This window comes from Drosophila serrata, unplaced genomic scaffold (assembly GCF_035046125.1).
Source record: "Drosophila serrata isolate PLE 108 unplaced genomic scaffold, ASM3504612v1 contig_184, whole genome shotgun sequence".
NCBI lineage: Eukaryota > Metazoa > Arthropoda > Insecta > Diptera > Drosophilidae > Drosophila > Drosophila serrata.
In genome coordinates, this window is record NW_028257082.1 from 4,412,826 (window position 1) to 4,436,014 (window position 23,189).

Genomic DNA, 23,189 nt, shown 5'->3' on the forward strand with positions numbered 1-23,189 from the left:
CCTTTTCTTTTACATTTTAACATATTTGCTTTGAAAATCAGTTTTAAATGTGCTAGAAATTAACCTTTTTTGAAATATTTTCGTTTCTTCAAAGCACCTTAACAATTCCCGACTCCAGCTGACAGTGAGTCACCCTATTTTTACGATTCTTCCAACCACATATAGATATTTGTTTTTGTGTGTTTTCTTCTTTCTTCCCGACTTGTTTTTGCTGCCTCTGCCAGCATCGCAGCTGCTGCTGCTCAGCGCTTATTGAAAAAAAAATTGAAGAAAAAAAACGCAGGCGAAGAAAAGTTTTTGATATTTTTAGAAAATGAAAAAAAGACACGAGCACATGTTTCAAAATATCAAAAAACAAAAAAAAAAGATGAAAACTAGAAAGCAGGCGAGAACTTAAACGAAATTGAAATCTAAAATCTTTTGAAAAGGAAGCAAAATGTTTATAAGAATGCAAAATACAAAAATGTAAAAGAAAAAAAAAACAACAACAACTGCAAATAAAACAGAAACACAATGAAAGTATTTCTGGGAAAACATTTAGACAATATAAAGATTATAAAATCGTAAAATTTGTAAATTTGTAGTTCAAAGTCTTTATACTAATTTCCATATCTTCTAAGTTATAAAGCCATTAAACTTATTAAGAAATATTATATATATATATATTTTGTTTAGATACTAAATCTCATTTATTTCCACACGTTTTTACTATGATCTTTGTTTTTCTTTTTTAAATTTATGCACCTTTTTGCACCCTTCTCCTGAACTTTGACACCTTTACGAATGCTGTCATCTCGCATCAAACTTAAATCGCAAAACGTACAAACAAACACGTGAAGTAAAAATAAAAACAACGATTTTTCCACACTTTCGACACTCGGAATGGGAGGAGGGGATTTTCGGGTGGGTGTGAGTGCGCTTCTATCGATATTTACGACCTATTGAGAAGAGCTTAAAAAACACTCGTACTACATATACATATATTTCTCACAACGACTGTTTCTTTTCATCTGACTTTTGGCGAAAAATCGAATCGATTAGTCATGCCAAAAGCCCTCAAGTTTTTCAACCCAAAAAAACCCCCCTCCTTCTTTCCTGCCGTCTTTAGTTTGGGTTTCGATTCGAGTTTCGAGTTCGAGTCTTTCGAGTCTGGCGCAGTAAAAGTGAATGACTTGTCAGAGTGTATTGAACAAATGGACAGAAATAACAATTCATTTTGGCATTTTCCAAACGATTTCTTTGACTCACATTTTACAGCACAACACAACCAACACACACAATTTTTTGACACTTTTGCCAATCAATGATGATGGTTTTGAAAAGTTTGAAAAATATATATAAGCGAAAAGTGTCAAAGTTTTGTGGTTTTTTTTTTGTTTTCTAGCAGAGCTAATTCAATTTGCATATCTCAACCGTAGGAAAAACGAAGCATATCGGAAAAATTATAATAACAATCTTTTTTTTCTTCATTTTGCAACTGAAACTCGGACTGAAATAAACATAAATTTAATAGTTACGACTTGGCAAGAGTAAGGGTTTTTTTTTTGTTTGTTTTTGGGTGGAGAACATAAAAATAAACGTGACAACATTTTGCATGTTATTGGGGGTACAGTGCGTTTCATAGTTGGCAAACTGGATTGGAAATAAAATCAATTTCATGTAACAGACTTGATTAAATCAGCAAAATAATTGTGTCTGTTTTGTGTTGCCATCAATTTACGCTTTAGTTAGTTTAGGTGATTTATTTTAATGTTTATAATTATTATCAGCTGTGTTGCTTGTACTTATACTACTGGGAAACACTGTTCTCAATCGCTTGGCTCAGATCTATTTATTTATTTTGCTCGACATTAGAATTAAAATTGCTAAATTAGCTCTAAATTTCAACACGATTTGACCAAGTCTTTGGTTTTTATTTTTAATTAATTAACAAATTACATAACTTCTTTATAAAAAGAAATATATGTAAATATATATTCTTTTCATGCCCAATAATGTGGAATACCAATTTACCATTTTCATTTTGACAAATTTTTGGTTTTGCAATTTGTTGAATTTTAATTATTATTTCACAGTTCATTAGCCGCAATTTCAATTTGATTTTCGGCCATTAGGCTTTGCATCGAACCAAATAAGCGAAATATTTTATTTTAACGGATTAAGCGCTAGTTTTGGGGAAACAAGCTCAAAGGGGGCACAATATATTCAAAAGTATTTATATTTTTTTGTGCTAATCAGCTGTTTGGCAAAAGAGCGAATTAAGCACTAGTTTATTTAAATTCCCACCATTATTTAATGTAAAATGTCGGTTTATAATCTGCCATTTCTGCTTTAGTTTTCGTAGTTTTTTTTTTACATCAATTTTCAACTAATTATAAATCCTCAAATATTTTAATGACTGCAGTTTAAATTCGGTGTTATTACTTCTATTATTAATCGTTATTATGATGACTTTTTAATAAAATAAATACTAAATATAAATATAAATATGTAATAACTTATTTATGAAACTGATATTTAAATGTTTCAGCATTTTATTTACTTCTAATAATTCGTAAAACTAACTCCTTACTAATTTGCATATTATTTTATTTTATTTTATTTTTTTTATTACCTATTATACAATTTTAAAACTGTGTTCCCTTTTTATACCGCATAAGAACTGTCTTTACTACAAATAATAATAATTAAGTAATACAAATACTAAACATATTATTTATAATAAATATTAACCAATAAGGAAAACATTTTTTAGAACCTGACTTTAAATTGTTTCCCCAAAACCATTATTTCTACAACTTTTTTGAACCAATTTCTTATAATTTTTGTTATTATTTTCCATGTAAAAATCTTTTCTTTAACTATTAACTAACTTAAAAAGTTTTTACTTAAGCACATTTTATGTGCATTTCCAAAAATCTGTTTTAGCTCCACTGTAAATTTTTGTTTGCATCTTTCATGGGTTTTCTGCACTTTTGTAGGAATGCTACTTAACTTTTGCTTTTTGCATTCTTTTATTTTCTATTAACTTCTTTTGAATAACTTTCCCTGTAAAAGTTAATTTTTCCGCTGTCATAAAAGAGAATTTCCGCCTTTTCACTTAACACCGAAAATTTGACAACAACAAAAACGACAAACAAAACCGCTGAATAAGACGGAGATAATAATAAACAAAAAAAAAAACAAAATAAATAAAAAGGCAGACAAAAAAACTAACTTCAACTTCAAGACGCTGGGCGAAAGAGGAGAGACAACAAAATAACCAAAACAGAGAGAGAGAGAGAGAAGACGAGAGGGAGTAAGAAGCCATGTTAATTGTTGTTGGTTTCTTGGTTTTTTGTCTTTGTTTCTGTTTTTTTTTTTGTATTTTTGTTTTTTGTTTTTAGTATAAACACCTTCGGTTGTCCAGCTGACTTGTTGTTGTTGTTGTTGTTTGCTGCCTCCGTTTCCTTCGTTTTGTTGTTGTTGAAAAAATGTATTTTTAACCTCTTTTGCTGCTGCTGCTGCTGTTGTGTTGTGTGCTTGTATGTGTGTGTAACTAAACACGCGCGATATTGAAGAAGTAGCTGATGTTGTTGTTGTTGTTGTTGCTGTCGCTCTTGTTGCTTTAATCGCTGGCAGCACTGCAACGTGACGTCATTAAGATGCCGGCGAATATGAATTAAAAAAACAATAGCTTTTTTACTCGACAATTTTCCCTTACAACAATTTCCCCAGCCGCTTCTCTTCTCTTTTTTTTTGCACTATTTTCTTGCCGATTTTTCTTGTAAATTTGTAGCTTTTTTCGCTTGACACGACTTCTGCTTCTTTATTACTTCTTCCTTTTTTTTTATCAACTGTCACACACTGACACAGACACACACACACACGCGCGCACACTTGAACTCACACACGTGCACACATGTGCTTTCACGATATTTCGATAAATTTTCCCGAATTTCAAGACAAGTTTGGTATTTATTTATTAATTTCGTTTTACTATATTTTAGCGCGCTTTTCAATTTACACTTAACAATTGCAAACTTTGCAGATTTTGTTTGTATTGTTGTTGTTGGGGGGGGGAGTTCTCTTTTTGTGTTTATTATTCAGTATTTTTTGCGATGACTGTGCAAAAGCGTTGCCTTTTTAGCTGAGTCTGAGTTTTTTTTGTTTATTATTTTTTGTTTTACTTAATCTTTTGGGTTTTCCTTTCGATTTTTCCTCCGGCAGGCGCAACTCGACTTTCACGAGCGAAGCGAAAAATGCGGAGAAAGAACCGTTAGTTCGATGCGAGTTTCAAAAGACGAATGAGCGCAAAACGTAGAGCACAAATGGGATTTCCAAAATCAAGCGGTTTTCAGTTTTTGGCTCGCAAGAGCGAGAGAGAGTTTCGCTCTCAAGCTCTCTCTCTGTCTCAGCGCTCAAGAGCGAGAGAGCAGAATTTTGAGGTTTTCTTGCAAGGCAACACTCAAAAATTGAGTGGCTCTGAGAGAGTGTTTGCAATGAGCGGGAATTTTAGCAGCGCTCTCACTCATTTCTGGCTCTCTCGTGTTCGCTTATTGGATTATTCCAACTGGAGTTGCTTGCGCCTGCAGTTGGGTGACTAAGCTAAGAGAGCGGCGAACCACAAAGCGTAAGAGTGTTTGTCCTTAAGAGTAATATTGAGTGGTTTTCATTAGGGGGGAGGGTTTTTCTTTTGGTTAGGAGGAAATGGCAAAGCGGCAGGGGGGAAATTGAGTTCAACGAAGGCAAGTTGACAATCAACTAAAAGCCACTAAAAGGTTAACTTGGCCAAAAGCAGACATACGCCGCGTTTAATTTTTTTTTGCTTTTTTGGCGTAGGTTGCGGAACGTAAAAAAATAAACAAAGAAAACTATGTTTTTTTAGCATTTTAATTTTCCGATATAAATGCATCAAATCCGGTTTTTGTTTTTGGCTTATATTTATTTTTTGTATTATTTTAATAATAAGTATTATTTTTTGTTTTTACTTTATAATATTGATTCTTTTTAAATTGTTTGTTGAATTAATTTAAATTTGTTTAAATATTTTCCCATATTAATGATAATTTACTTAATCCATTTTCAAAGTTTTTGTCATTAGCTATAATTAAAAATTTTATTTTTAGAAGGTAATAGTTATTATGTTATGCGTTTGTATTCTGTACTTTTTATTTATTTTTTTTTTTTCTATTTATTTTATAGAAATTATAGTTATAGAACAATATCCTTTTTTTTATGCATTTTGAAATAATAGTTTTTGAAATAGAACCTTAGAATAATTGAGTTGTAACAGTATTACAATATTCAGGAATGTTTAATTTAATAATATCGTATTTTAATTTGATTTTATTAAATTATTAAATATATATAAATGTTATTGGTATCTGATATTTGATATTTTTATTATTATGTATATTAAAATGTTATTTTTTTTAACTAGAAAACTATAAAAAATAATTTCTGGTATATTTTCAAATTGATATATTTAGTACCAAGTATTTTTGGAAAAAGACAATATTAATTAATGCAATTTCTCAATATTGATATAAATATATATACATATGTGTTATATATATTTCCCTAATCCAAGGTTCTCAGTGCTTTGATCGATATAATCTTTGGCCACCTTTTCGCTTTCGCTCCTTCAAAGTCACCTTCAAAATGCGTTCAATATGTTCTAAATCATTTACGTAAATGCATCCCATCCATAACGGTATAGCTATAGATCTGAATGCAGGCCCAGCAGAGCCAGAAATAGAAATATGTAACGCCACACACACACACACACACACACACACACACACTCACACCCACAGAACCGCAGAGAACTCTTGACATTTCTATGTCATAAATTTGTTCTTCGTCGTTCTTTGGATTTCTTTTTTGGCATCACAAACCGAAAAACATGTTAACACCACCCCCCACATAGCAATTAAAATATATGGGAAATATTAGAGAAATATCGGCAGTGTCAAGACACTATATCTAGTCTAAGTGCTGTGTAGGTTAATTGTAATAAAAAAAGTGAATGGAAAAGCGATGGCAAGAACTAGAAATGAAGCCGAAGGAGAACTGGCATGTGAAAGCCACACGGGAAATTGTTTATATTTAATTATTATTAATTATTTTAAAATATTTCAAATGGGTTTTTTTGGGTATATATATATTTGCAAAAATTAAGAGGAATATCTTTTGAGATTAGGTATATTTAAGGTGCATAGAAACCAGCTTAAAAGCAACAAATGAAGTTCGTCTTTCTTAATAAATATTCAATAGTATATGTGAAATATAAAAAAGCTGTATTTATAGTAATAAATTTAAAATAACTAATTGTATTTTATAAAAGAAACCTAATAACTTCCCAGAATCATTAACAATAAAATAAAAAAGATTTTTAATTGTTTAAACCCATTTCTTATTACGTAAATATTTGTTAAATAGCAAGTACATTTTAATTTAAATAAATATACCGCATTATTTATAGTCTAAAATATCATAATATTCATAATAAGTATTTTATAGAAGAAAACCAATAACTTGCCATGAATATTAACTATTAAATAACATATATTATTTGTATAATTATGTACATTAAAATTGTCTCTATATTTATTTCACTATATTTAATATTTCCTAACATATTTCATATTTCATTTGGAATTTCTTTTACTCTAATATACTATTTATTATTTATTAAAAATTTCTCTCTCTGCACACACACACTCTCCCTCTCCGGCTGAGAAAAATCGAGGGGGCAAGCGGAGAGAAAGAGAGAGCGACCCCGAGACCAGATCGAGAAACGCCCCCGCAATGATTTTAGATCCACAATATATCGCCATAATCCCCCTGCCACCTTTTACCCGGCTTATTATTAGAAGACTCATTTTACTCTTTTTGGTTTCACTATTTTTAAACGTTTTCAAATTGGAGTTTTTCTTTCTTTATTTTGTATTTTTGGAAGACTGACCCGAAAGGAAGCAAAATTCCGTGGAGGAGGGAAGAGAAAGAAAGGTGTAATGGAGCTGCGGGGCAAGTGAAAGGTTTACTCGATCTGCCAATAATTTTACTGACAATGATTTACAAAATGTACAAAGAGTTATTGTTATGAGGGGGAGTGGTAAGCATCGATAATGCAAATAATGAGTTGTGTTTGGTAATAATAGAGATACAAAATGAGTTTTAGGAATGCAAATTTTAAATGGTTTAATGATGATATTTAAAATGGGTTACAAATAATTCATATTAATATTAAAATGGGTTTCTTAAACTGAATTTACATAAGAAAATGAAGATAGTTCTTGGGTATTTAAAGAAGTTTTCTTTTGGTAAATAGAAATTGAATTATAAATATAAGAAATATATAAATATTTGAAAAGTAAATAAATTGTAAGAGTAAATACTGATTTCTTAGACTTACACTTAATGTGTGTTTGTTTATAAATAAAACCGACTTTAAATATAAAAATAAGAACTTGTAATTATTATTAGAATTTGTATATATTGATTATAAATATGTATACAACAAGTTACATCTTTAGTCAAAGAATATATTAACATTAAAAGTCGCTAAATAAAGGTTTAATTTAATTTCAATATCACAAATGACATATTTAGACAAAGAAACCTAATTTATATCTTTAAAGTCGTACTAAAGTAATACAATACTTTTTAGTGTTTAAAATTCCTTAAATATAACCAATAAATATTCCCAAAATTAATTTTCCAACTTTTGTTCAATTTAAAAGTCCTCATTTCTGGGCATAAATTCGTTCGAAACTTATAAATAGTCTTTATTACAGCAGCACGACCATATAGATAGATCTTTGTATTTATAGAAGAAGATATTATCGGCAAATGACATCTCATTTTCTCGGTACCCAAAAACGCCCACCGGAGCATCTTGAAAACATCATTAACAACACATTTATCGGCTCGGCTAGGGTCTTTTTGCTTAGCAGCAGCAGCAGCAGCAGCAGCCTTGTGGGCAGCTTGCGTCTGCCTCAGATACATCCACTGGCATTCTCACAGATGCAGATACAAAACGCGAGCCGAAAGATACACGTTGTAGTTGTGGAGCGTGAAAACCGGTTCCAGGCAAAATAAAATCAAAAGTTGCGCAGACATCTCAGACGACTCAGCTGCTCGAATGAGATGCCCGCCGCTGCTCCGCTGACCAAGCTGAAGTTTTGGGAATTTGTGGCGAGAGATGCAGGGCATCGGGATTGGGGTTTGGGTTTGGGTTTGGGTTTGGGTTTGAGTTTGAGTTTGCGAGTGTGGACTGTGGCTAAAGTACACAAAAAGCAACGCTTTTGAGATCACTGCACGGCAAGAAATGTCTCAGGTAGAGCTTGCTTAAATATGATATAGTTTTTTGTTCACAAATTAAGCCGACTCTATATTATTCAACAAAAATTCGCAACAAGTTCTAGTTGCTAGCTGGGAATATTGAATTGGATTCAGTATAGGATTGTGGAAATACTTTTCAATTATATTTTTTTTTTTTGGATAAATTGTCATTTTTCTGAAGAATATAATCTAAATAATTTATACCCTACTCTCAGGGAATTACACCTTTATTTAAAAGCTTGTAACACTGAAAAGCAGTCACTTGCAACTGTATAAATCATATATATTCTTTATCAGCCTCATTAGCCGATTCGATTTAGCCATCTCAGGCAGAAAAAAAAAGTTCATCGTCAAAAAACTCGAAAATTGCGGATTTTTAAATTTGTAACCTAAGAAAAAACTAACAAAGATTAACTTTCCGAATTAAAATATAAAATAAGATAAAATAAAATAAAATATATAAAACTTATGCGTTTTTTAAACTTTGATTTGTGAAACAAATTGTCATATTAAAATATCGAAAAATATATCTAAATTATATTTAACAAAAACCATATTCAAAAATATACGAAAATTCTATGATTTTTATGATTGATTTCCGATTTTATCCTATAATTGAATTGCAAACTGGAGAATAACATAAATTTCGGGTTTCCAAAGTAAGTTTCCCTTTTTGTTTTTAATTAAATAATAATGTTTTTATCTCCAAATTATTAAAAAAAAAATCCAAACTAACAAAAAATATAAAAGAAATATATGGAGGAAAAGGATTAAATAACGAATAACATAAAAACTAAGAACTAATAGTTTAATATTTTCATTGTGTTATATTTTAAATTAAACTTTTTTTTGTTAAATATGATTTAATTTAATTTAATTTTTAAACATTTTCAGATCTTTTGCATTTTCAATTACTTTCCATTTTTCATTAAGCCTTATTTTTCTTGAAATTGCTATACTTTTTCTCCCAGTGTGGATGCTGTGTGTTCTGCTGTGAAACAAGCTCCTCCGCGTTTCTTCGAGTGCCGCGTTCAGAGCAGTGGCAGTAGTGTGTGTGTGCGTGTGTGTGTGTGTGTGTGTGTGAAGTGGAAGTAGAAGTTGTGTAGGTAAATCAGTTTGGGGAGCCGGCATCGAAACGGGTTTACTTCTCGTTTCTGCTACACCTTTTTGTTTTTTGTTAGCTTTGCTTTTGCGCCTTGTTCCTTGTTCCGTTCCCCACGATCGCCGTTCCCCCGATCTCCTTTTCACCGTTCCATTTCATTCCGATTCGTTTCGAGAACGTGTTTCAAGGCTTTTTTACTGGGTTCTGTGCGTGTGTGTGTGGCAGCCAGTAGCAAAAAAGGAAAGACAAACAAGAAAAAAAAGAGCAAGGAAAAGAAAAAGGAGGTCGACAAGAATGGGAACAAGGGATTGGCAGACCCGGGAGGAGATCAGAGAGAGAGAGAGAGAGCAAGAGCTGAGCGCGAGAATGAAAGCAGCAGCAAGAGCAAGTCCCACCCTAATCTAATTAGAAATAACGGCAAGAACAAGAAGATCGCACGCGATCGCTTCAAGAGACCGGCTAATGCATATAAATTGGCATAAATCAAAGCAAAAGTCACCTCCACCCAGCCGAAAACCCAAAAAGCCAAACCAGTTTAAAGCTGAGGAGGCGTGAATCAGGGGGAGGCGGGGGAAGGAGGGGGTAATCAGAATTCCAGATCAGATCATCGTCATGACGTATGTAGTGGCAGTTGTTGAGTCAGCCGCTCTCTTACGAAACTCCCGAAAGAGTAACGAAGGCTCCCTGCCAACTGCGTGGGCGCCATCGTCACTTCTCACTCGCAATTACTCTCAACTTTAGAGTTCTCTCCACAAAATGGAGATCTTTTACTCAGCTCAGTGGAGTCTGCCGTTGAGTGACTGAGCGCCAAACAAGTGTTCCCACTTTTAATGGGGGTTGGCTACATGCTCAATTTGAGTGTAATTTGTGAACTGATTAAAAGAGCTCAAGGGTTCATTATGGGGTTATAAGGTGAGTTTTTCAATGAAGGGGTTACTTCCCACCCTATAAATCATATATATTCTTGATCAGCATCAAAAGACGAGCCGATCTAGCCATCTCCTGAAGAAAAATAAAATTTACCTAGTTTTTTTTTCAAATTTTAAAAGGGGTTAAATCGTTAAAATTTTCAAAAATTTATAAATTTATTTATGCAAATTTATAAATGTAATAAAAACTAGAACAGAAAAGCTTTCCGATTGGAAATTAACTCAGTTTTGAGGTATATAAATTTAGAGTTCCCGAAATAAGATACATTTCTTTTGTTATTTATTTAAAGTAATTTCAAAATTGTAATTTAAATGTAATAAATTAATATAAATTAATTAAGAACAAACGCTTTCAATTAAATTTAATGTAAATACAGAAATGTAGATTTTTATTATTTTACTTTAAAATTTACTTAATATTTTTACTTAAAATACTTTATGGTTTTTTTTTATCGTTAATAAATGTGTATTCTCTGTATTGACACTAAGTCGTGCTTGATTCCATTTAGAAGAAGCTATATTTAATTGTTAATTTCATTTAATTTTTTTTAATTTAGGCAAGTATATTTTATTTGACTTAGTTAAATTTAAACTTTAAAATTTAAGGTTTAAGGCATAAATTGTTTGAAATAAAACTATGACATAAATGCTTAATAATTTCATATAATAAATTGTGAAACATTTACAAATATTATTATTGAAAGATTTTATAACAAAAAACAAAAAAAACCAAATAAAATAAAAGCATAAAAAACACTAATTTAATTCAATAAATAGTACATTACTTTTTTGTGCAATTTATTGATTATTTATTTTTTTTAATCAGCAAATGATCTTTGTTTATTTATATTTTTATAAATAAATAAATTAATTTTTTTGTGTTTTCTTTCTTTATTTATTATTGTGTTATTTAATTATTATTTTTTTAATTATCAAACAATTTCTGTTGTTATTAATTAGTAAGTTAATTTAAAGGTTTTTCTTAATTTTTTTTAATGTTTTTTTTTTTATAATATATTAAAAGATACATAACAAGTTTCTTTTAAGAATAACTGAAACTATAACCTTATTTTTTCATGGTCGTGGCACTCTTGCTCTCTCTCTCTCTCTCTCTGTCTCGCTTTATCTAATTAAATTTCGTTTGCACCTTTTCTCGATTCGTTATTTCCTTTAATTTGAATTAAACTTTGCCTTTGCCTTATTTTTCATTCCAATCGCCGCTACCGCTATTCGAATTCAAATTAAGCAAATTACCGAAAATTTCGTTTGTTTTAACCCCCCAAAACTCCCATTAACCCCCTGAGGCTCTCTGCTTCCTCCTCGCTTAATTACTTACAACTAACTGCAGGGTGCAAAGTTTGCACAGAAGCCACCGCCAACTCCTTCCAACAACGGGCGTTGCAATTGAAACCCAAGTTACAATCGCATATCACAAGCCCTAAGACAAAAGGCAAACATGCTTGGCTGGATTTTCCCGCTTTTCCCTCTTGGAGGAAAATGGGAGGAGGCGTGGCATGGCAGCCAGACTGCATAGTCGAAGAAATTACGCTGATTGAACACTAATTTATTTGTTTGTTTGTTTTAACATTTTCGTTTTGTGGGAGGGGTGGAGAAAAGCGCGAGTGGAAAAGTGGATAAAAAGTTTTACCTTTGCCAAAAGGTGCAAAATGCCAGCAGCTATGGATGCATGTGTGTGTGTGTGTGTGTGTGTGTGTTGGGGGTGGTTGGGGGTGGTTGGGGTAGTGGGTGGCCCTCCCTTAGGTTCGTGTGCCTGAACATCTTTTGGCTTTCTGTGTTGCCATTTTGTAAGTGAGGTTCTTTGTCTCTGTCGCTTTTTCGCTTAATTGGCTGTAATTGAAATCGGCGAAGGGAAAGATAGCTAAGGGGGTGCTATATATATACACATACATACATAGATATTACCGATTTGAGCTTTATATCGATTTCTAACTACAAGCAAACTTTGCTCATCTTAAGACTTCAAAGTGGTCAAGAACAGGGTGGTTATACCAATGATTTGAAGAGTTTTTAGGTTAGGTTAGATTAAAGCAGTTGAAAACAGGGCCAATTGGTGTCAAGCAGTGCAGTTTTCCAGGATATTGTGTTTTTTCAGCACACACAAGGACTTTGGTTTATTTTTCTAGTTTGTGGTCAGTCTGAGCCATGTTTACCCAAAAATTCTGATATATTCACGTTTAGGCTTTTTGACCGCCATTTTTTTCGCTCTCGTTTTCATTTCGTTTTTTTTTTTTGTGTATATTTTCCCATTGCCCATCTGAGTCTGATGTGGCGACCTTTTAGCGAACATTTTCGCCATTTTCGGTTTTTTTTTTTTGTTTTTGCCCCTGGGCCGCAGCAGTGAGTATGTCGCATTTTCATCCCTTTCATACCATCAGTTTTCAACAATTTTCTGTTCTTTTTTTTTCTTTTTTGAAGAGAAGGGAGAAGAGTGTGTGCCTGTGTGTAGCTTCCTGCGATCACTGTTTGTGTTTTCCGAGTACTTGGTTATGGTAATCGAATTTCGAATTATTGCCCTGAGCTATATAGTGAATATATCTGGCTGGAGAGAGGTAGGGGTTGTAGGGGAAACCCCGTGAATATGTCGCTTTCTTCTTTCCCTTCTCATTTTCTTTATTTCCCCTTGCGCTTTTCCTATGCCAAAAAAAGTTTTTGTTTGTGCCGTAAGATGAATCTGTTTTTTTGGTCTTTATATTTTGGGTTTTGGTTCTGGCTTTCCTTTTTTTATGTTTTTGTTTTCGTTTTGTAGGTGGGTGGGTGTGTATGTGTTTTCCGAGGTTTTTCCTGTTTTCCGCCATCATCGTGTTGCTGCTGTTGTTGCTTACATCCTGTTTTTGGCGCGCTTTGAATATTTTGCGGTGCATGTTTTGTCTTGCAATAATTTAATTGTCGGATTTGGCAGCTTAAAAGCAGGCGGAAAATGTGGGGGCGTGGCAGGTGTGGGGTGTGGGGTGTGGGACGAATGTTTGCTTGTTTATTTGTTTGTTTGTCCGTTTGTCCATCCGCCAGACTGCCTGACACTTTGTGCTATATTTATGTTGGATTTGGCTTGCTGATGTTGTTTTCGGCATTTGTGTTTTGTTTTCTTTTGACAAATTGCCTAAATTAGTTTGCTCAAGAGTGATTTTTTGTGACTGCCACCGGAATTTGCATAAATCATTTTGGCACCTTTAATTTCTAGGTGAGTTCGCCTAGATCCTCAAAGTGTTGATAATAAAAACAAGACTTAACCCCTTGGTAATGTTGCTTTTCCCCCTAAAACAAGTAAATGAACGATCTGCGACTAGGTTAACAATGATCATTTGAAATTGTTTAGTTCGCCTGCTTTTAATTCAATTCAACTTAAATGCTGAATCGGTTCTGTCCGTTTTCTCTGATCTCAGCAAGCCGAATGTTCGAAACTTCATAACCTGTTACAGTTCGTCAGCTCTAGAAATCATTCCAACGCTACAGCTCCGACTGGTAACAACACAAAAAGTATTACTAAATATTCTAGCCGAACTCTGAACTAGTAAGTGAAAAGTGTATCGGAAAACTCTCAAAAATTATTCCGAAATTTAGTTTTGGTGCTTTTGAAAATATCGCGAACATATTGATTTGTGCTTAGGACAGAGCTGCTCACACAAAGCCACACTCTCTATGTGTGTTTATGTGTGTGAGCAGCTACTGTGTCCTGGCTTGTTTATTATCCTGGAAATTGGCTTGTAAATTATCCCCTGTTCCAGGTCACAATGGGCGAAGAAGGAGCACCTACAACCGCGGCCCCGGCGAAGACGACAGCGAGTGGAGCAACCATGATGGCGGTCAGTCCGTGGTTGACCGCAGCCGTAGTTGCCGCCTATGCGACCAAGGCCATGTGGGTCAAGTTGCGCCGCGTGGGATCATCCACTCTGCAGAAGAAGCAGAAGGTCCTGATGAACGATCCCCTAGAGCTGCAGGAGAATGAAAATGAATCAAAGGGCCACAAGGCAGAGGCAGAGGCAGAGTCTGGAGATGAGTTCGAGGGAGCTCCAGCTGTTGTGCAGGATGAGATGCTAAAGCACTTTGAATCGGACGCCGGACCCACTTCTCGAATGATCGAATTGTAGCCTTCGTTAATTGTTCAAATCAAAGGATGAAGACACATCTACACTCCACGAAACACAAGATGATTGACACATACACAAGACGATTGTAATGCTTGCGATTTCCATAGGGGAAGAAAGCCATTCAAATATGCGGGGACCATCAAATTGTTAGTGTTTAAAAACATTCCAAATTCATGACATTCCGGTTTTGTAAATATGATGACAAGCGATAACAAGCTGAAAATATATTTAGTCTTCAACCTGCAGAAAACTAAGTCTTGGGGAGGAGTTTTTGGGCAATAAGTGGGTTGTTTGGCTTAAATCCTTCTGGTTTTGTGTGAGATGCTTATTAACAACATGTTTGGCAAAATCTGAATAGATGCGAATGTGGCTAGCTACATGTTGAACACAAAATGCTACATAAGTTCAATATTATTAACCGATTTTACTCAGAAAACTAATGAGGGATTTATTGTGGTTTTTTGTTATTTGTGAGGTTGTAAATGGAAGTGAAAAAGGGGGAAATAAAATTGATCAGAGCGAAAATTTAGTAGCTTTAGCTATTTTAGTCTCGGATATATTTTGTAACATGGCTATATCGACTCGGCCAGTGATGCTGGTCAAGAATATATGTATGTAGTTCATGGGATAGGAGAATCCTCCTTCTATTCGTTGCATTCATTTTCACCTGACTCTTAGCCATAGCCTTGTTTCCTAGCAGAAGAAAACTCTAGAACATCAGGGATAAAAAAGGAGCTGTGGATAGAATGGGCAACGTCACCGCAGCGCAACAACGGCGGCCAATACAAACAGACAAACTCACCTTTGACCCTCCACTTCAGGTGCCCCAAGTAATTGCAACTGAAACTGAAACTTGGCCAAGTTGCCAGCGAAACGGATTGCAGCTTAAATTGGACCTGAAGGTGATTGTAAGGGGGATATATCTATATAAAGAAAGGGGAGGTGCAGGACGCAGGATGCAGGATAAATTAAAAGAAATCAACGGGAAAGGTCGCCAATATAAGCAGAGATAAGCAACAATAATAATAGGGGAACTGCAGTCTTTCGTTGGTTTTAATGAAAAGCCTTAAGCTTCTGCTGATTGTTAATTATAATGCCAATGTATCTGTAACCAGCTCAACAACCAAGTGGAACTTACAAATATATAAAATGCAGGTGAAGATGGCTTTTAGTATACCTTACAAGGATTGAGTTTACTTAGAAAAATATACAGAAATTTCCACCTTCGTGGATGAGAGGTACCCAGTTTTCCGCACGTTTTTATTGATAATTAACTAATGCGAAATTGCACATGCAATTTAGTATAACGAATAAAGCCGAGCATTTGTTTCCGCTGCTTTTAGTGGCGTTAAGACAACTCGGCTCAGATGATCTTGTATCTTGATTACAATTTATAAAAGTTTTCAATCAAGTACTCCATTTGTATACCCTTGCAGGGTATTATAATTTCACCTCCGACCATCTAAAGTATATTCTTGATCAACAGCCGAGTCGATCTAGCCATGTCCGTCTGTCCGTTTCTATGCAAACTAGTCTCTCAGTTTGGAAGTTATCTGAATGAAACTTTGCAGTTAGCCTTCTATATACTCTCACTCGTATATATATCGGAACGGGCCAGATCGGACGACTATATCATATAGCTGCCATAGGAATGATCGGATACAAAAAAAATTATAACAATTTCAGTTTTCAACAGAATTTGATCAAATTTGAGATAAAGCCATTCTACTATACTCTACAATTTTGTATAAAATTTTTAGGAAAATCGGACGACTATATCATATAGCTGCCATAGGAACGATCGAGAAATTAATACAATTAAATTTATAACTTTTTCAGTTTTCAGCTGATTTTCAAATGTGAGGTATAGCCATTTTATATTAGTCGTAAATTTTGTGTCAAATTTTATGAAAATCGGACGACTATATCATATAGGTGCCATACAAACGATTGTTTGATGTAGAAAAAGGCAAATTTGCGAATGAAAAACTGCAAATAAAAATGTATAGGTGAATGAAGTGATAGCAGGTATTACTTCATTGTTTTTTAACACAAATATATATAATTTTTATTGTATGGATTCCTATTCATAGAAGTTCTATCTGCAAGGGTATATAAACTTCGGCGTGCCGAAGTTAGCTTCCTTTCTTGTTTTATTTCAAGTTAATGCTTCAAATTCCTTTAAATTTGTAGATATTATAATAACCAATTGGCAAATTGTGCCTCAACCCTTTCCATGTGACAGATGACAAGGATATAAGAGAATTCAATGTATTCCCTCTCTGCCTATAAAAAACCAAATCTGAATGTAGGACACGTTTTCGGCAGGTTAAAGTCAAGATATATTAACAGCTTGTCATCGCAGCAGGTAGTTAATTACAAAACCGGAATGTCATGAATTTGGAGTGTATGTTTTTAAACACTAACAATTTGATGGTCCCCGCATATTAGGCGGTTGCTCTTGAATGGCTTTCTTCCCCTATTGGAAATCGCAAACATTACAATAATCATCGAGTGTGTGTGTTGTGTGTAGTTTAGTGTTTCGTGGAGTGTAGATGTGTCTTCATCCTTTGATTTGAACAATTAACGAAGGCTACAATTCGATCATTCGAGAAATGGGTCCGGCGTCCGATTCAAAGTGCTTTAGCATCTCATCCTGCACAACAGCTGGAGCTCCCTCGAACTCATCTCCAGACTCTGCCTCTGCCTCGTGGTCCTTTGATTCATTTTCATTCTCCTGCAGCTCTAGGGGATCGTTCATCAGGACCTTCTGCTTCTTCTGCAGAGTGGATGATCCCACGCGGCGCAACTTGACCCACATGGCCTTGGTCGCATAGGCGGCAACTACGGCTGCGGTCAACCACGGACTGACCGCCATCATGGTTGCTCCACTCGCTGTCGTCTTCGCCGGGGCCGCGGTTGTAGGTGCTCCTTCTTCGCCCATTGTGACCTGGAACAGGGGATAATTTACAAGCCAATTTCCAGGATAATAAACAAGCCAGGACACAGTAGCTGCTCACACACATAAACACACATAGAGAGTGTGGCTTTGTGTGAGCAGCTCTGTCCTAAGCACAAATCAATATGTTCGCGATATTTTCAAAAGCACCAAAACTAAATTTCGGAATAATTTCGAATAATTTTTGAGAGTTTTCCGATACACTTTTCACTTACTAGTTCAGAGTTCGGCTAGAATATTTAGTAATACTTTTTGTGTTGTTACCAGTCGGAGCTGTAGCGTTGGAATGATTTCTAGAGCTGACGAACTGTAACAGGTTATGAAGTTTCGAACATTCGGCTTGCTGAGATCAGAGAAAACGGACAGAACCGATTCAGCATTTAAGTTGAATTGAATTAAAAGCAGGCGAACTAAACAATTTCAAATGATCATTGTTAACCTAGTCGCAGATCGTTCATTTACTTGTTTTAGGGGGAAAAGCAACATTACCAAGGGGTTAAGTCTTGTTTTTATTATCAACACTTAGCGAACTCACCTAGAAATTAAAGGTGCCAAAATGATTTATGTAAATTCCGGTGGCAGTCACAAAAAATCACTCTTGAGCAAACTAATTTAGGCAATTTGTCAAAAGAAAACAAAACACAAACGCCGAAAACAACATAAATATAGCACAAAGTGTCAGGCAGTCTGGCGGATGGACAAGCAAACAAACAAACAAACAAACATTCGTCCCACACCTGCCACGCCCCCACATTTTCCGCCTGCTTTTAAGCTGCCAAATCCGACAATTAAATTATTGCAAGACAAAACATGCACCGCAAAATATTCAAAGCGCGCCAAAAACAGGATGTAAGCAACAACAGCAGCAACACGATGATGGCGGAAAACAGGAAAAACCTCGGAAAACACATACACACCCACCCACCTACAAAACGAAAACAAAAACATAAAAAAAGGAAAGCCAGAACCAAAACCCAAAATATAAAGACCAAAAAAACAGATTCATCTTCCGCCACAAACAAAAACTTTTTTTGGCATAGGAAAAGCGCAAGGGGAAATAAAGAAAATGAGAAGGGAAAGAAGAAAGCGACATATTCACGGGGTTTCCCCTACAACCCCTAACTCTCTCCAGCCAGATATATTCACTATATAGCCCAGGGCAATAATTCGAAATTCGATTACCATAACCAAGTACTCGGAAAACACAAACAGTGATCGCAGGAAGCCACACACAGGCACACACTCTTTCTCTCTTCTCTTCAAAAAGAAAAAAAAAGAATAGAAAATTGTGGAAAACTGATGATGAAAGGGGTGAAAAAGCGACATACTCACTGCTGCGGACGAGGGACAAAAACAAAAAAAAAATTCTGAAAATGGCGAAAATTTTCGCTAAAAGGTCGCCACATCAGAGTCAGATGGGCAATGGGAAAATATACACAAAAGAAAGGAAAAAGAGGCAAGAACGAAAGCTAACAGTGGCAAGCAGAAGTGTGGATACCCTTGCAGTAATTTAACGTTATTTTTCATTGCTCTTTTCTCAGAGCCTTGTGGGAAAATTCGATTATTTATTAATCACTAACAATGGTATTATATCTGAATAGAGGAAAATGTATTGAAAAACAAGGGTATGTATTTTTTCGCACAATTTTTCCATAATTTCTATGAAAAGTATTGCAGAAAACTACCAGAAATTTTTATTTAATTTTGTAAACCTAAGAAAATAGTTGGCATACGGACAAACGGACATGGCTAAAACGACTCGGTTGCTTATTTTGCTCAAAAATTATATACAATACGTTGAAATGCATGACTTTAGGATTAAAATTATAATACTTTTTGCCAAGGTATATTAAAATGTTGTGTGTCCCAGGTAGGCAAAACACGAAGAAGTCTTCTAGTATTGCTACATTTATAATAACAATATTTAATACATATAAAGGATTTATAGTTTTTATTTAACAACCGCTTAAAATAGCATAAGCTGCTTTACTGATATTAACACAGAGACTATCTTGGTCCGAAAAAGTGAGCAGCATTTTAAACATTAGTAAACGCACAATGCTGTCTATAATAAGCACATATTTAAACAACTATTTATAAGTTTTATAATATTCCTAAAGCATGTCTTATTTGATGTCTTATTATTATTATTATTTGATGTCTTATTTAATAACAACTTTCAGTTGTTAATGTAGATAATGTAATTTCAACTACGTTATATATATATTGGCATTATAATTAACAATCAGCAGAAGCTTAAGGCTTTTCATTAAAACCAACGAAAGACTGCAGTTCCCCTATTATTATTGTTGCTTATCTCTGCTTATATTGGCGACCTTTCCCGTTGATTTCTTTTAATTTATCCTGCATCCTGCGTCCTGCACCTCCCCTTTCTTTATATAGATATATCCCCCTTACAATCACCTTCAGGTCCAATTTAAGCTGCAATCCGTTTCGCTGGCAACTTGGCCAAGTTTCAGTTTCAGTTGCAATTACTTGGGGCACCTGAAGTGGAGGGTCAAAGGTGAGTTTGTCTGTTTGTATTGGCCGCCGTTGTTGCGCTGCGGTGACGTTGCCGATTCTATCCACAGCTCCTTTCTATCCCTGATTTTCTAGAGCTTTTCTTCTGCAGCCCGGATTTTCCTCTCCCCACCCCACCACCTATCGCTTTTCTGTTGACTCTGCGCTTTCTATTTACGCTCCTGCTGTTGTTTGTTGAATTCCAACTGCAATTATGTGAATTTTTACCGTGCACAGCATAAAACATTTCCCCGGTAGCTCCGCTCTGGAGGTTCAAGCAGTTGAACCTGGCCAGGTCTGGCCTGGAGCAGGTAGAGCAGCTTCGGGGCCAGCAAGTTCTGGCCAAGCTCAAAGTCAAACAGCGTCGGCAAGGTAAACTGAGCTTGAAAGTCAATAAACGGGGGCGAAGAGTTCGAGTTACAGAGGTCCTGCGTTTCGCAGGATCTCCATTCACAAAGTGTTGAAAAGCGTTTAAAGTGCATCCTTTCTAAATAATTTCATTTTATTGTATTTACAAATACTTGCACTCTTTACTTCCTTTTTGAGTCCCAAGCAAGCTTTGACGATACAATCAAATATAAACGTCGTAACATTTGGTTATCCTCTTGTCATTTGTCATTTGAAAAATTTCGAATCCAAAACTTCTGAGAAAATTCGCAGAGCACTTAACTTTTAGAAGAGTCTTGTTTAAAATTATATTTTTTGTGTACTTTGGGAACCAGAAAAATCATGACGGCCGACCACAATGCCAAGCCAAAGGTGAGATTTGCTATTAAAAAGAGTTTTGGGTATTCACGCAGATTTCATTATAATATATATACATATACATATATTTATAGACGATTCTGAATTGTCAACATGGTAGGAACAACGCAAGGCGTTTAAAGTTAGGACAATCACAGGTAGTTAAGGAGCAGGAACAGGTCGTGATGCAACCGAAACAGGAAGTGGATGAACCTGTGTTTGCTCCCAAAAGATCCTATCGTCCTAAAGTCCTGAGGCCTTCGGCAATTCGCCGGATCTGTAGCATGCCAGCGAGAAAGTGCAATTCAAAAGATGAGGCCAAGGTGATGTATTTCAATCATGATTTCGGTAAATGCAGTCAAGCCGTTTGCCACGAGGACATTTTTCATGATACCGAAGTTTGCAAGATGCACAAAGAGAAGAAAAAGCCAAAGCCAAAGCCATCGATTGCCATGAGGAAGCATCTAAGTCGTATTGTCAGGAAATCAGCTAGGAACTCGGCAATACCCAAGAGCAAGATCAATAGAGCAATATCCAAGAAAGCCACAAAACCATCTCCAAAGAGTTCTACTAATGAACTATGACTTAATGAACTCCTCTGATCATGATAATATCGGAATCTATAAGCCTATCGAAGGAAGCAACTGTGAAGAATATCGTGTATTTTGTATATTTTTAAGTGATGAAATATGCATCCTTAGAATAAAGTTTTAAACCATAATTATCTGGGGTTTTCCGATCTAATTAAATGTAGATCATATAAAAACTTAATAAAGTTGAAAACATTAGTTCTTATTTACATCCCTATAACTAATCTTTAAGTAAAAAATCAAAACTTCACAAACCTCATGGAAAACCTTGAGGGAATTCCATTGAGACTAAAGTCCTCACTAGTTATTTTCACAGATTCTGATGTCCTTTAGCCCCTTCCCACTCCCTTTGCACACTTCCTGGCATTCCATTGGTGTCACGTAGATTTTTCGTTTGCTTTGAGTTTTCAGTTACAAGATTTTCCTTTTTTTTTGTAGCCGTAGTAGCAGTAGCAGCGGCAACTAAGCAATCACCAAATAAAAAGCCATCGGACAGTTGCTGAGCTCAGTTTCAATTTTCACTTAAAACAAAGTTGGCAAAGCGGACGGAGGTGCAGGACGAGTTGCAGGACGAGGTTCAGGAGTATAAAAAACTGGCTGAACTGCATCTAGCAACTCGTATCCACATCGACATCCACATCCCAAGAATCTGAGGGTCGTTGGGGCGTTAACAAAGCGCGCGAGACGGCTGCCAAATTGTTTTTGCAACTACACTTAGGGAAATATATTTACCTTTTTTTATCATTCCACATATATGCTTACTTATACGTAGAACAACCAATTGAAAGTCCAAAAAACTATTCAAACATCTATGTAACTTTGGAACATAACAGAAGGCAATTAAGTATTTTTGTATGTTATATTTATTGTATTATTTATTCTTTATAATTTATTTATATTAATATTATATATATTATTATATTTATTTTATATTAATATTTTTATGTTAACATTAATATATTTCTTGATATTCTTTACATTTTATTTAATAAGGCTACGAAACAATGAAGAATCAAAAATATTTGTAAATAATTAAATCAGTTAATGATCAAAACAAAGACAAAATTTAAAAAAAAAATTAAAAATCAAACACAATACTAATCTCAAAATTAATATATAATGTATATTTCGAATTATTATGGCAGGATTTTATAATGTAAAGAGGTTTTTCCTATATTTTATATTCAAGCTGTAACCCTTTTGGTCAAAGTTATGATTCTTGTTTAAATAAATGAATAATTTAATAAACTTAGTAAGAAAATAGTAATAATTATAAAAAATATCAGGTTATCATTGTTGCACTATGAAAATACTCACATAAATAAATAAAAGCTTAAGCTTTTTTACTTTTAAAGCCCTAATATAATATTTAAAAATAAGATAAACATTAATTTCGCATTCAAAATAATTTGCTTACAAAAAAACTATATTTTAACATATGAAAATTTTTCATTTTCTAAACAAAGAATATTTAATTTTCAGTTTTTTGTCGTTCTTTACTCTAAGATCGAAATGAAAGCATTTCAGTAAAAACAATGTTTAAAATGTAGATTATATATAAAAAATCAATGTTCAATGGTCATGGCTTTTCTCAGTGCACCTGTTGTTGGGTTTTGTAATCAGAGCAAAGTAGACGCAGACACATGACGGAAGAACTACTGCCCCCCGCGGCCCCCTTTTCGGCTTACGTGATTTCAGGCTGCCAAATCACGGATCGGGTTGAGAGAAAATTGTGGAGCGCACAAACAAACAAATAACAAGAAAGGAAGCTAACTTCGGCACGCCGAAGTTTATATACCCTTGCAGATAGAACTTCTATGAATAGGAATCCATACAATATAAATTATATATATTTGTGTTAAAAAACAATGAAGTAATACCTGCTTTCATTTCATTCACCTATACATATTA

The 23,189-nt window shown here is 34.5% G+C and overlaps 4 protein-coding genes across 34 annotated transcripts in view; 2 read left to right on the forward strand and 2 right to left on the reverse strand.

The window, feature by feature from the left end:
- Positions 1-6,266, reverse strand: part of mbl (splicing regulator muscleblind) — a 128,522-nt gene extending 122,256 nt beyond the window's left edge. For 30 of the 31 annotated variants that reach the window (XM_086828263.1, XM_086828262.1, XM_086828266.1 and 27 more), the window contains exon 1: positions 3,396-6,266. The gene's annotated coding sequence lies outside the window, so the exon portion shown is untranslated. Of the gene's footprint in view, positions 1-1,248; positions 1,302-3,395 lie in introns of those variants that run through there. The other variant, XM_086828235.1, reaches the window with a different exon arrangement.
- A 1,908-nt stretch (positions 6,267-8,174) lies between these two features.
- On the forward strand, positions 8,175-14,715 carry LOC110191090 (uncharacterized). Its single transcript, XM_020961838.2, has 2 exons — positions 8,175-13,888; positions 14,103-14,715. The coding sequence occupies exon 2, from the start codon at positions 14,109-14,111 to the stop codon at positions 14,463-14,465; it is 357 nt and encodes a 118-aa protein (XP_020817497.2). The 5' UTR covers positions 8,175-13,888; positions 14,103-14,108; the 3' UTR covers positions 14,466-14,715.
- Positions 14,716-16,783: 2,068 nt separating this feature from the next.
- Positions 16,784-17,813, reverse strand: LOC147644367 (uncharacterized). The gene is made up of 2 exons (XM_020961817.2): positions 17,640-17,813; positions 16,784-17,415 (listed from the first exon to the last, which is right to left on the reverse strand). The coding sequence occupies exon 2, from the start codon at positions 17,407-17,409 to the stop codon at positions 17,059-17,061; it is 351 nt and encodes a 116-aa protein (XP_020817476.2). The 5' UTR covers positions 17,410-17,415; positions 17,640-17,813; the 3' UTR covers positions 16,784-17,058.
- A 2,659-nt stretch (positions 17,814-20,472) lies between these two features.
- Positions 20,473-21,407, forward strand: LOC110191054 (uncharacterized). Its single transcript, XM_020961787.2, has 2 exons — positions 20,473-20,703; positions 20,784-21,407. The coding sequence occupies exons 1-2, from the start codon at positions 20,674-20,676 to the stop codon at positions 21,270-21,272; spliced, it is 519 nt and encodes a 172-aa protein (XP_020817446.2). The 5' UTR covers positions 20,473-20,673; the 3' UTR covers positions 21,273-21,407.
- The last annotated feature ends 1,782 nt before the right edge of the window (positions 21,408-23,189 follow it).

Bases quoted from the DNA above. Each gene is read 5' to 3' on its own strand.
- LOC110191090 (XM_020961838.2), top strand. From the start codon at position 14,109: ATGGGCGAAGAAGGAGCACCTACAACCGCGGCCCCGGCGAAGACGACA.
- LOC147644367 (XM_020961817.2), bottom strand. From the start codon at position 17,409: ATGGGCGAAGAAGGAGCACCTACAACCGCGGCCCCGGCGAAGACGACA.
- LOC110191054 (XM_020961787.2), top strand. From the start codon at position 20,674: ATGACGGCCGACCACAATGCCAAGCCAAAG. The intron at 20,704-20,783 runs GTGAGATTTGCT...ATATATTTATAG, and splicing joins ACCACAATGCCAAGCCAAAG to ACGATTCTGAATTGTCAACA.